The sequence below is a fragment of the Bombina bombina genome, chromosome 11, assembly GCF_027579735.1.
Source record: "Bombina bombina isolate aBomBom1 chromosome 11, aBomBom1.pri, whole genome shotgun sequence".
Lineage (NCBI taxonomy): Eukaryota > Metazoa > Chordata > Amphibia > Anura > Bombinatoridae > Bombina > Bombina bombina.
In genome coordinates this window covers 167,899,758-167,914,786 of record NC_069509.1, presented here as the reverse complement: position 1 = coordinate 167,914,786, position 15,029 = coordinate 167,899,758, and the positions used below count along the sequence as shown (strand labels likewise).

General features: G+C 35.1%; 1 protein-coding gene across 1 annotated transcript in view; it reads left to right on the top strand.

Moving 5' to 3' along the window:
• The window catches only part of DNAH3 (dynein axonemal heavy chain 3), a 611,780-nt gene that overhangs the window by 475,915 nt on the left and 120,836 nt on the right, over window positions 1-15,029 (top strand). The window contains exons 39-44 of the mRNA XM_053694256.1: window positions 3,452-3,581; window positions 4,755-4,991; window positions 9,212-9,315; window positions 10,465-10,759; window positions 11,909-12,088; window positions 13,784-13,907. Coding sequence (XP_053550231.1) covers window positions 3,452-3,581; window positions 4,755-4,991; window positions 9,212-9,315; window positions 10,465-10,759; window positions 11,909-12,088; window positions 13,784-13,907 — 1,070 coding nt within the window. The remainder of the gene's footprint in view (window positions 1-3,451; window positions 3,582-4,754; window positions 4,992-9,211; window positions 9,316-10,464; window positions 10,760-11,908; window positions 12,089-13,783; window positions 13,908-15,029) is intronic.

The following is a 15,029-nucleotide window of genomic DNA, read 5'->3' as shown; positions in this document are numbered from 1 at the left end:
ATAATTTAGGATTATAAGCAATATTACTTCTCTACTCTTATCTCTGATCTTTCTTCAAACCCAAAACGTTTGTTCTCCACTTTCAATACCCTTCTCCGCTCTCCCCACCTCATAATGCAACTTCTGTGTCAGCTCAAGACTTTGCCAGCCACTTCAATAACAAAATCGACTCTATCAGAAATAAAATCAGGTCTCAACATAATTCCTTTCTCTCACCCCCTCAAATGCTCTCATTCAACCACAACCCACATAACCTTATACTTAGCTCATTCTCCCCTGTCACTGAGGAAGGAGTCTCAGCAATTATACTGCGCTCTCACCTGTCCCCTTGACCCTATCCCCTCACAGCTACTCCTCTCCCTCTCTGCTACCCTTTCCCCTATACTTACACACACTTTCAACCTCTCCCTCAGCACTGGTATATTTCCCTCATCACTGAAACATGCACTAGTCACACCCATCCTCAAAAAACCTTCCCTTGATCCTACCTCCCCATCCAACTACCACCCTATTTCCCTCCCCCCTCTTGCATCAAAGCTTCTCGAAAAACTAGTTTATGCACGCCTATCCCATTTCCTTACAATAAACTCCCTCCTTGACCCACTGCAATCTGGATTTCGTCCCCATCACTCCACAGAGACAGCAATTGTTAAGGTTACCAATGACCTACTTACAGCAAAATCAAAAGGCCACTTCTCTCTGCTTATCCTCCTTGATCTGTCCGCAACCTTTGACACTGTTGACCACCCTCTTTTGCTCCAAACCCTCCAATCCTTCGGCATCTGTGACACAGCCCTCTCATGGCTCTCTTCCTTCCTGTCAAACCGTACCTTTAGTGTAGCCTTCTCTGGGGCCTCCTCTGCCCCGTCACCACTTTCTGTCGGAGTACCGCAAGGCTCTGTCCTCGGTCCCCTTCTCTTCTCAATCTACACTTCATCACTAGGTTCCCTAATAAAGTCCCACGGTTTACAATATCATTTGTATGCTGACGACACCCAAATCTACTTCTCTGCACCAGACCTATCTCCTTCCTTGCTAACCCGTGTCACTAACTGTCTTTTTCACATCTCTAACTGGATATCCTCTCACTACCTCAAGCTAAATCTCTTCAAAACTGAGCTCCTTATTTCCCCCCTTCCTCAAAACTCTCCACCCCCAATCTTTCTATAACTGTTGACAACTCCATCATTACCCCTATACCGCATGCCCGATGTTTCGGGGTCACATTTGACTCAGATCTTTCTTTCACTCCTCACATTCAGTCCTTGACTAAAGCCTGCCGCTTCCAACTTAAAAACATCTCTAAAATTAGACACTTCCTTACACAAGACACAACTAAGATTTTAATCCACTCTCTCATTCTTTCCCGCCTTGATTACTGTAACTCTGTCCTCTCTGGTCTCCCCACCTGCCGCCTAGCTCCTTTACAATCCATAATGAATGCCTCTGCCAGACTCATCTTCCTTACACGTCGCTCTTCATCTGCTGCACCTCTCTGCCAATCCCTTCACTGGCTTCCTCTTGCCTCTAAGATCAAACACAAAATTCTCATTCTGACATACAAAGCCCTCAACTGCACTGCTCCCCCCTACATGTCAGACCTTGTCTCCAGATACTCTCCCTCCCGTCCCCTTCGCTCTGCTCATGACCTCCTACTCTCCTCCTCTCTTGTCACCTCATCACACTCCCGTTTACAGGACTTCTCCAGACTGGCTCCCATCTTGTGGAACTCTCTGCCTGCATACAACCTACACTAAACTTTCCTAATACCAGTTCCTCTCCTCCATTGCTATCCCCTGAACCCCCTTAGCATGTAAGCCTAAGAGTCCAGCTGTTTGTAGATCACCTTCTTAAGAGCTGACTACAACAGTGCAACTCTTGGCAGGGCCCTCTACCAATTTGATCCCTATAATTGTTTTGTTGTACTCTCCCTTTGTTTATAGCGCTGCAGAATCTGTTGGCGCTCTACAAATAACCAATAATAATAATATATATACTGTGTGTATATATATATATATATATATATATATATATATATTACAATTGCTGTTCATGTCCCTTGAACTGATTATTAAAGGGAAAACAAGAAATAAGAGGTAGGTGGTATCATGGAGTAGAGGCTGAGATATCATATATACTTTTCCTTGACCTATGAATCTGAATCATGGACAATAATTGGCTTAAATAGCTATGTCTTATCCATATTACTCCAACACTTTCCAAACATATCCATGATTCTCCCAACTATTCTACTCACTGAGAACTTCCCCCATCCTTTCCACTAAACTATTATGACTTCTTATAAAGCTGCAAACTCATTACATATGGTCTTAAGCAGGGCTGTCCTGTACAGCACTTAAAGGCTGCAAAAATACCAAGATTTGAAACTGGGACTGTATACTCTTTGTACCTAGTTTCCCCTATCTTACCGCATTAAGACTCTGACTATAATCTGCACATTTCTACCCATTCCAAAACAGTTTAAATCTGTATGTCTAACACCATCTCAAAGCCAAATATCAGATCTGCTCTTACTTCATGTAGTTGTTATTGAATATATTCAGATACTGAGGCCGAATTATCAAAGTCTAGTGGACATGATACACTGTAGCGTAACATGTCCGCCAGACATCGCTGAATGTGGACAGCAAATTCTGTCGGCATTCAGTATTGCACAAGCAGTTCTAGTGAACTGCTTGTGCAATGCCGCCCCCTGCACATTCGCGGCCAATCGCCCGCTAGCAGGGGGTGTCATTCAACCCGATAGTATTCGATCGGGTTGATTGCTGTACATCGCTCAGAGGTGGCGGATCCAGTTAAGGAGCAGCAGTCTTAAGACCGCTGCTTCTTAACTCCTGTTTCCGGCCTGAAGGCGAATTGGCCCTGTTCGAGGCATTGTAAATCGGCCCCAAAAAGTGAAATTTATATTGTTAAAAAAACAAACACACGAAACAAAACAAAGTTTGGACCATTTAGTGTCCTCATTGAATTATTGCCCCATTTTGGGAAAAAATAGATAACAGGATAGTAAGGACACATTATATTTATTGAATTTAGGAATAGGCGTAAGGATATTATATGAATCAATTTAGCTTAAAATTCAGAAGAAAATATGGGCAGATTAGATAGTCCTTTTCGTTATTATCTGCCACCAACATCTATATTTCTATGCAAGTTGTCCTTTTTTTTGTGAAATTTACAAAATACAAAATATTTAGTGCAGTAAAGCTTATAACTACTTTATCCCTAGAAAGTAATTTATTTCAACTGCATCATTAAATTGAAAAAATCCATTCTTTGCCTTTATGGGATGTTGGCCAGCTTTTGAGATATATCACTTGGTTTGAGCAAACTAGTTTTCTTACATTGTTTTATGATGCTCTTTTGAATATGTATGTATACGGAGCACTAAAAATGTAACATTTATCAATTTATTTTGCTTTGCCATCAGATTAATGACATGTTTAACTGGCTCGTTCAACCTTGCTTGGACTTCATCCGTCTTGAATGCAAATTTCTGGTACAAACGTCTCCTATACATCTAGCGTACAGTATGATGAGGCTGTACACTTGTCTGCTTGGTAAGATTATTCATTTCTTTCTGAACACAAGACTTTACTTGTGTCATAATCCTTAGTAAGGTACTTGCTATGCAGAATTTAACACATTTAGATAGTTAATAATTAAGACTATCGGGTCAATTTATCAAGCTCCATACGGAGCTTGATGCCCCATGTTTCCAGCGAGCCTGGAAACGGAAGTTATAAAGCAGCGGTCTAAAGACCACTGCTCCATAACCTGTCCGCCTGCTCTGAGGCACCGGACAGAAATCAACCCGATCGAATATGATCGGTTTGATTGACACCTCCTGCTTACGGCCAGTTCACAAGAACTAATGGTGCAATGATAAATGCCGACAGTGTATGCTGTCGGCATTTATCGATTTGTGGCGAACTTGATACGCTACATCATATCATGTCTGTCCGCACTATCATAAATAGACCCCTATATAATTGAAGAGCATAAAGCCCTCAGTGGCTTCCTTATCTTATATCTGTCTGAGATAACAATTGAAAATGAACATTTTAGTACCTATCTGTTCCACCCGACTGGGAGAGGGATTTATTTAAACTTTCCCTTTTTACTTAGCTTTATCACTCAAGTACTGAAATTTTCAGTATAGGTGAGGCAAAATCAGCTAATGACAAAATAAAGCTAAAGGGGCTATTTATAAATAATGTAATACACTCCAGCAAGTAAAACTGATTTATGGGATCACATCAAAGGGATGTAAAGTTTACAGTACACTGTCCCTTTAAGTCTGCCACCTTCAGGATCCCACGTTGTTGTATGAAGGATTGAAATCCTGCTGTTGTGTTGTTCCCATGCGAGGCATAGGGGGTGCTATCTCACTATAAATGCATTTGAAAATCTTGTGATAAATAAATTGCACATATTTTCTAATGGTTTGAAATTACTTTGTATTTGAAAACTTTTAACACCTGAAGCAATCTGATTAAATGTAAGGGAATTTGGATAAATGGTAAGGAGAGCCAGGGATTAATATTTCTACTATGAGTTTCTGCTTTTTATTTTTCTGTGCTTTTTTGTTTTAATATCTTTTTACTTTTTGCCCCCCCCCCCTCTTTGTGTTAATTTTTCTTGATCGTTAGATTTACCAAATCTTCTACACTTTAAGCAAATTTAAATCTAGAATCAGATTAAGAAGTGACTGCGTCTCTGGTTTATTTTAGATGAAATTGCAGCATCTGGTGAAGACGGGAAAGAACCAATGACCAGCCAGCAGATTACATTGTGGTTGCAAGGACTCTTCCTGTTTGCAGTGGTTTGGTCAATTGGTGGAACTATTAATTCTGACAGCAGAAAAAAATTTGATATTTTCTACCGTAACCTCATAATGGGAATGGACGATAAGCACCCACGACCCAAAAGCGTAAAACTGACAAAAAACAATGTGATGCCTGAGAGAGGTATTAAAAACATCCTATTTGTCAACTATAATTATGTTTTCTAAAACTTGTTTTAAGTAACTGAAAGTAGCCAAAAGCTCTTTGGTGTTTTTTTTCTTGTTGCTTAGAGCCTTACTACATACATACAACACCTATATATACTTAAAGGGATGGTAAATCCTAGCATTTAAAAAACGCTAGGATTTACCATCACTAAAAATAAATACGACTTTCAGTGATCACTTTGTAAAAAAAAATGTGTGCTAAAATTACCCTAAACTCAGCAGCTCCAGCTGCCCACGGCACAGCGCTCTTTTTTCAATGAGGTGACGTTTCCACCTCTAAGCCAATAGCCATGCTAGCATACAGAACAGCGCCATAGGGCTAGCACAGCTATTGGTTTAGAGTTGGAAACATCATCTCATTGAAAAATGAGAGCTGTGCCGTGGAAGGCCGGAGCTTCTGAGTTTAGCGAGGAGTCAGCGGCACAGAAAAGGAGCGAATAGCACACTTTTTTTTACAAAGTGATCACTGAAAGTCTTATTTATGTTTAGTGATGGTAAGTCCTACTGTTTTAGAAACGCTAGGATTTACCATCACTTTAAGTATTTATTGGCTCCTGGCAAAATTGTTTATAGTTATTACTTTAAATATAAACTTGGATGCCAGAGGTGATAGAGAGAACTATCTAGTATTTATGGTGTAAAAGTAACAAAGTGGTACAGATGTTACACCAGGTTTGAAAAACAAGATTTAAAGGGGACAGTAAAGTCAAAATTAAACATAAAAGGATCGGATAGATCATGACATTTTAAATAACTTTACAATTTACTTCTATTATCAATTTTGCTTAGTTCTCTTGGGATTCCTTGTTAAAGAGTAATGCTAGAAGTAAATTGGAAAGTTGTATCAAATTGCATGATCTATCAAATGCTTAACTTTCACTTTACTTTCCCTTAAATTTTATTTAAGTGTAGCTTGGGCTGTGTGTTCCAGCCCTGGGTACCACCACGTTGAACTTCTATGAGAAACTGACGTACAGGATTCATTGGATACTGATCAGATAATATTTTAAATGATTTTAGAAACTGCTTGAGAATGACAAATGGATGTTCAGTATGATATATTTATTTCAGTGCAGGGGCCAGTTTTAACATGAGTTCCAATGTATGAAATAACATAATAATCAGAAGTTGATCTTGTACAACACTTCCAAATGGATATTTCACTCTTTGGGGCCGATTTATCAATGTCTGGTGGACATGATACAATGAAGCGTATCATGTTCTGCCAGATATATGCTGTCGGCATTTAACATTGCACAAGCAGTTCTGGTGAACTGTTTGTGCAATGCTGCCCCCCTGCAGATTCATGGCCAATCAGCCGCTAGCAGGGAGTGTCAATCAACCCAATCATATTCGATCTGGCAGATTGATGTCCGCAGCCTCAGAGGCAGCGGACGAGTTAAATAGCAGTGGTCTTAAGACCGCTGCTTATTAACTCCTGTTTCCGGCGAGTATGAAGACTTGCGCGGAAACCGGGGTATTTGGCCCCATTCGGGGCCATGATAAATCGGCCACTTTGCGGTAAATGCACAGGGACCAGTGGATATAGATTTATTGTCTCCAATACCACTATCCAAATAGTTTTGTGATTGATTAAATACAACAATTGTCTGAAGGTGGTCAGAATTTGTACCTTTTGTTTTTAGTCAATTAACACTCTATTTTATTAACTAATATTACACTCTATTTTATTAACTAATATTACACTCTATTTTATTAACTAATATTACACTTTATTTTGTTAACTAATATTACACTCTATTTTATTAACTAATATTACACTTTATTTTGTTAACTAATATTACACTCTATTTTATTAACTAATATTACACTCTATTTTGTTAACTAATATTACACTCTATTTTATTAACTAATATTGCACTCTATTTTATTAACTAATATTACACTCTATTTTATTAACTAATATTACACTATATTTTATTAACTAATATAACACTCTATTTTGTTAACTAATATTACACTCTATTTTGTTAACTAATATTACACTCTATTTTGTTAACTAATATTACACTCTATTTTGTTAACTAATATTACACTCTATTTTATTAACTAATATTACACTCTATTTTATTAACTAATATTACGCTTTATTTTATTAACTAATATTACACTTTATTTTATTAATTAATATTACACTCTATTTTATTAACTAATATTACACTCTATTTTGTTAACTAATATTACACTCTATTTTATTAACTAATATTACACTCTATTTTGTTAACTAATATTACACTCTATTTTATTAACTAATATAACACTCTATTTTGTTAACTAATATAACACTCTATTTTGTTAACTAATATTACACTTTATTTTATTAACTAATATTACACTCTATTTTATTAACTAATATTACACTCTATTTTGTTAACTAATATTACACTTTATTTTATTAACTAATATTACACTCTATTTTATTAACTAATATTACACTCTATTTTATTAACTAATATTACACTCTATTTTATTAACTAATATTACACTTTATTTTGTTAACTAATATTACACTTTATTTTGTTAACTAATATTACACTCTATTTTATTAACTAATATTACACTCTATTTTGTTAACTAATATTACACTCTATTTTATAAACTAATATTACACTCTATTTTATTAACTAATATTACACTCTATTTTATTAACTAATATTACACTTTATTTTGTTAACTAATATTACACTCTATTTTATTAACTAATATTACACTCTATTTTGTTAATTAATATTACACTCTATTTTATTAACTAATATTGCACTCTATTCTATTAACTAATATTACACTCTATTTTATTAACTAATATTACACTATATTTTATTAACTAATATAACACTCTATTTTGTTAACTAATATTACACTCTATTTTGTTAACTAATATTACACTCTATTTTATTAACTAATATTACACTCTATTTTGTTAACTAATATTACACTCTATTTTATTAACTAATATTACACTCTATTTTATTAACTAATATTACGCTTTATTTTATTAACTAATATTACACTTTATTTTATTAATTAATATTACACTCTATTTTATTAACTAATATTACACTCTATTTTGTTAACTAATATTACACTCTATTTTATTAACTAATATTACACTCTATTTTGTTAACTAATATTACACTCTATTTTATTAACTAATATAACACTCTATTTTGTTAACTAATATAACACTCTATTTTGTTAACTAATATTACACTTTATTTTATTAACTAATATTACACTCTATTTTATTAACTAATATTACACTCTATTTTGTTAACTAATATTACACTTTATTTTATTAACTAATATTACACTCTATTTTATTAACTAATATTACACTCTATTTTATTAACTAATATTACACTCTATTTTGTTAACTAATATTACACTTTATTTTATTAACTAATATTACACTCTATTTTGTTAACTAATATTACACTCTATTTTATTAACTAATATTACACTCTATTTTGTTAACATAAATGGACATAAAACCCCACATTTTTCTTTCATTATTTAGATAGAACATACAATTTTAAACAAAATTCCAATTTACTTCTATTATTGAAATGTCTTTGTTTTCTTGCTATATTTTGTTGAAAAGCAGGTAAGTTCAGGAGTGTGCACGTGTCTTCAGCACTAGATGGCAGCAGTTTTTCAATAGTTATACATTAGCAAGAGCACTAGATGGCAGCACTATTTACTGTCATGTTATGCTTCAGATATATGCACACTACCTATCTAGATATCACTTCAACAAAGAATAACGAGAACAAAGCAAGTTTGATAAAAGACGTAAATTGGAAACGTTTAAAATTGTATTCTCTATCTGAATCATATAAGAAACATTTTGGGTCTCATGTCCCTTTAAATTACACTTATATGAGTTTTGTAGTTGTCAGTAACTTTACTATTTGGGATACATTAGTTTAAAGATGCTTAAAAGGCATTTTACAGGCTAAATAAAATGCACTACACAGGAAAATGACACAGTGATTCCGTATGATTAAACTTGCGTCACATGAACATAGTTATTTAACTAATAATTATATTTATAGTAAAGTAAAATGATGTTGGATACATAATAAGTGAGACCCTGAAATAAAATGGAACAACTAGGAGTTACTGTAATAAACCGTTATATCATCTGCTTGACAGGGAGTGTCTATGACTATTATTTTCACAAGCAAGCCAGCGGCCAGTGGAATGTATGGACAGAATACATTACTAAGGAAGAACTGACTATTTCCCCGACTGCTAAGGTAAATAAATGCGTCTGGCTATTATTGTTTAAAGGGGCAGGTGCAGAAGTAAATAAATGCGTCTGGCTATTATTGTTTAAAGGGGCAGGTGCAGAAGTAAATAAATGCGTCTGGCTATTATTGTTTAAAGGGGCAGGTGCAGAAGTAATAAATGCGTCTGGCTATTATTGTTTAAAGGGGCAGGTGCAGAAGTAATAAATGCGTCTGGCTATTATTGTTTAAAGGGACAGGTGCAGAAGTAACATATTTAAATGGAATTATTAATCATTTTCAGTGCTTTAGTAAGGCGCTATGATATCATTGATGCACAAATGCATCACTCTGTTTTTCTGTGCTAAAAGTAAAAATCAGCAATTATTTTCCATAATGTAGAATAGAAGAGCGCTCACGTGCTAAAGCTGTCCCCCTACAATATGTAAACGGGGCTAATACCGTTTACTGCGCAGAGCTGTAGTAACTGCATTTACATATAGTTAGCAGGGGCACAAAGTAGGCAAAAGCGTATACGAGTGCACACTTCAAGCAGAAGCTGCCCACTTTGCGTAGGAAAAAATCCTCCATGCAGATAGGAGGATGAATAGTGGGGTAAGCTGTACGGGGTTTATACATCTATTGCAGTGGTTTTCCCTAGGACCTTTTTAATGGACAAACCACCCAGCTGATTTTACTGACCACCCAGCTAAAATTTAAGCCAATATTAAAGGGACATAAAATCCACAACTTTTATTTTATCATTCAGATCGAGAATACAATTTTAAACAACTTTTCAATTTACTTTCCAAATTACTTCTATTGTTAAATTGTCTTTGTTTTCTTGTTATCCTTTGTTGAAAAGCAGGAATGTAAGCTCAGGAGTGGGCACGGGCACGTGACTGCAGCACAATATGGCAAAAAATAATTCTACATGCTTATAAGTCTTTCAAAGATGTCATATTCCTTAGGGACACTAATGTCAAAATCAAACTTTTATGAATTAGTTTGATTTGCTGATGGCTGTCACACCATACGGGGGACATACAAATAAAAAGAAAATGTAAAATTTGTGTGTTATTGCATTGTATATTTGTTATGCATATGTTGATTATACAATTCTAATTTATTTAATGGTCCTAAATGTTTTTTTTTTTTATTATTCATTTATTACAATAGGTGTCTGATCTCATTATTCCTACAATGGAAACTGCTAGACAGAGCTTCTTCCTGAAAACATATATAGATCATTGTATTCCTTTACTGTTTGTTGGGCCGACTGGAACCGGCAAATCTGTAATAACCAACAGCTTCTTAATAAAGCTCCCAAAAAATGCATACATTGCCAACTGCATAAACTTCTCGGCAAGGACATCAGCTAATCAGACACAAGATATTATATTTTCTAAGTTAGATCGTAGAAGAAAAGGTCTTTACGGACCTCCAGTGGGGAAGAAAGCTGTGGTTTTTGTGGGTAAGAAAATCTTTCATTTATAATTTGTTGTATACTTGCTAAACACTTATATCATACACCTGTCACTATTTATTTTCACCTTTTAGCTGCCAGTGATTTGAGCCTTGGTTCTGTGCTTTCTGCAATTAAATGGAAATTGTAAACTAGAGTTTTCTTTGCATAAATGTTTTGTAGATGATCCATTTGTACAGCCCACCTGGCAGTGTTTTTGTAACAATGTATAGTTTTGCTTATTTTTAAATAACATTGTGCTCATTTCCAGACTCCTAACCAAGCCCCAAAGTTTTAGATGCATACTAATGTATACAGACTTCAGATTGTTTCTGTTTGTTTAATGGGTCATTTCATATGCAGAGGGGGGTGAGGGTCTGCTCTCAGCCCCTTTCAGTGGGTGTCCCAGCCTAACCTCATCAAAATTGCTAAATTTGGAGCTTCTACGTACGTTTTTAAAAGGTTTTATACTGGATTTTTATATCAGTACAGGTACATATTCATCTTTATAGTAGTGTCTATTACATGCAGTTATATAAAAAAATGGTGTATACTGTCACTTTAAAGGGATATGAAACCCCAAAATCTTCCTTTGTGATTCAGACGGAGCAAATAATTTTAAAAAAAGTTGGAGGCATAAACTCTGCTTGAGTAGTGTGGTTTGAGTTTAATGTCTGGAAGCCACTACTGACAATGATCGGGTTGTCAACCCTGTGCTATTAATGTTGATGTTGAGAAAGAAATACTTATGTGATTAATATTGTAACATTCATAAACATTTTATATAAGTGGTTTAAAAAAAACAAATGCACGTTACAAACATTTTATATAAGTGGTTTAATAAAATACAAATGCAGTATGTTACAAACATTTTATATAATATGTTTTCTTACAGTTTTTATTAATACAATAACATGTTTTAAACAATACAGACTCAACATTTTTTTTATTTTATGTTTCTAATGTAATTCTGAAATGCTTAAAAGAATATCATTTTAACTATATGTTGAGTTGTGTCCTCTGATTTCTGTACTTTGTAGTAGAAATCAAGCCTGTGAAAAAGTAGTTTAAAAATAAGTTAGTAGTTAACTTATTTTTGTAAATGTATTCTTTGGACATTTTTTTTTATCCTTGTAACTGTTTTATTTCTTTTTCTAGATGATTTAAATATGCCAGCAAAGGAGGTGTATGGAGCCCAGCCACCAATTGAGTTACTTAGACAGTGGATAGACCATGGACACTGGTATGACAGAAAGGATACCTCACGTCTGGATATTGTAGATGTTCTGCTTGTGACAGCAATGGGTCCACCTGGTGGTGGGAGGAATGACATTACAGGTATGTAAGATAAATAGTACAAACATACTATAGCATGTATTTACACTCATAGCTTAATTTCCAACAGAGCTTCCATTATTAACACAAGTTTTTAAATGTTTTTATATATGTAATTAATTGTTTAAAGGGACATTAAACACTAAATACATTTTATAAGCATAGCATTGAAGTTATTTCTCACCTCCCTCTAGTCATGGGTACCGCACTGATGAAATCTATATTTCACTACATTCCAGTGCTGACGTATTTACACATGCGCAGCAACTCGTCTTCTGCAGTGTAACCCAGGTTTCATAATGGCAGCACTTTTGATTAGAATTTAGTGCATGGAATGTAGTTAGTGTTCCTTTAATTTGATTTAATTTCATTAATCAAACTTACAGCTCAAACATGATATACATGATATAGGATGTTGTGTGTGACACTTATTACCAGGGGTAAAATACACATTACTTGTAAAGCTTTATTTCTTTAGTGTAGAAAAAGAGGCTATGTTTTATTTATTTTTTATAATGATAATAATAATAATCTGTCAGAGCTCAAATTAAAATGTTGTAAACTGTAATTCATACACACTCAGGTGATGTGAGAGCTATGGAAGTCATACGTCAGTGATCTTCTTCATTCTTTTTCCTTTTTGCTCAAATACTATTTTTACAACTTTTCTTGATGTTGCAGCAAATATCATTCACCTTTGTATGTTGTTTTTTGTTGATGTATACTTTGAGTTTGACACAGATTTCTTTTACATTTTTTTAATTAGTCTTCTTGATGTCATTCTGAGTACTTGTGTACTTAAAGGGATAGGAAAGTCAAAATTAAACTTGCATTATTCAGATAGAGCATGTCATTTTAAGACACTTTTAAATGCACTTCTATTTTCAAATGTGCTTCGTTCTCTTGGTATCCCTTGTTAAAAATGAATATGCACATATCATACACTAGTGAGAGCTAGCTGCTAATTGGTGCCTGCACACATTTGTCTCTTCTGATTGGCTAACTAGATGTGTATAGCTAGCTGCCAGTAGTGCAATGCTGTCCCTTCAGCAATGGATAACAAGAGAATGAAGCAAATTTGATAATAGAAGTAAATTGGAAAGTTGTTTAAAATTGTATGTTCTATCTAAATCATAAAAGAAAATTTGGGGGTTTACTATCCCTTTAATAGTCTTTCTATTTCTGGGTGAGCTTTAACATTTTTGCTGATTACTGTTCTTAAGCTTACCTATTACCTGACCACTCCTTATTCTACAAGGTGCCTTGAGTAGCTACAGAATGTTTTTTAGCTTCTCAAGAAAGCAAAGAACAATCACAGATTTTCCCTTTAATATATTTAAGTATAGTTAAGAATGAACCATTTTAACATCATGCACAATACGCACAATTTGGCATCACACTGGCTGCATAAATCACTCTGACAGCACATTTTCTGGCTTGTTGTGAGATTAATAAATTTACTATTTGCTCTGTCAGCTTTATGTATGAATGGTGATAACTCACAGACGCTCTTTATAGGATCTGTTAATCTTGCAGTGCCAATAGATATCTGTGTGTGACATGGCATTGTGATAACATTGTGGGCAGAAAGTCTGCAGTGCCAATAGATATCCGTATGTGGCATGGCATTGTGACAACATTATGGGCAGAAAGTCTGCAGTGCAGAGTTAATATTTATATAACTATGTTTTCGTGCAGGTCGTTTCACCCGTCATTTAAACATTGTGTCCATAAATGCTTTTGATGATGAAACGTTGACTAAAATCTTTTGCTCCATATCTGACTGGCACTTCAGCAAAGGATTTGATGTAACATTTCTGAGGTATACTTTATTTTCTAAGAACTTCAAATACATTTTTTGTGTGTGTGATTTATTACATTCAATAGATATTGACTTATCAATGTACAAATATTAGTCTTATATGTTTATTTTTCATTCCAAATGGTCTCTGCCCTTTCCAAGGTGCCTTCTTCAACTCTAGTTCTTTCTGATTTGTTCCCCTTTATTCATCAGTATCAAGCAGGTGACCTCTGTGTCTTGCGCCTGCTCTCTCCATGTTCACATGACGTTAGTGCAGGTCTAGAGCAGGTGTAGAGTGGATGACCTGAAGAAAGGGTTGCCCCCCCCCCCCCCAGTATCTACACCCATGGAGGATATATATGGAGCTCTGGGCAGGTTTTAGGAATGGATTGGTTCCTTAAGTGAGGACAGACTGAAGGCAGCTTTATTCCAGTGTTTATCATGAGGTCGGAGCCGGAGGGTGCTGAGGGTTTTACCCATACCCCAGCCATTATTGTGCCATCCCCACTCTCAAATGTTTTTATAGCCATAACTCATGATGACTACAGAAGTGAGTGTTAGTAACAGAGGAATGGCTATTATACTCTGATCCGTTAGAGCATGTAATTGTAGCACAAGGTATCCTGTAAAACTAGTAGTAGTTGAGTTTAAACACATACGGCTAGATTACGAGTTGTGCGATAGGTTTAAAAAGCAGCGTTAAGAGGACCTAATGCTGCTTTTTAACGCCCGCTGGTATTACGAGTCTTGCAGGTACAGGTGTACCTCTCACTTTTTTGACCAGACTTGGAAATACCGCAAATCCACTTACGTAAATTGCGTATCCTCTTTTTTCAATGGGACTTGCATAGCGCCGGTATTACGAGTCTGCCAAAAAGTGAGCGGTAGACCCTCTCCTGTCAAGAGTTTTACACTACAACACTGTATCATAAAACTCTTAACTAAAGTGCTAAAAAGTACACTAACACCCATAAACTACCTATTAACCCCTAAATCGAGGCCCTCCCGAAACGCAAACACTAAAATAACATTTTTAACCCCTAATCTGCTGAACCGGACATCGCCGCCACTATTATAAACATATTAATCCCTAAACCGCCACACTCCCGACTCGCAAACATTAGATAAATATTATTAACCCCT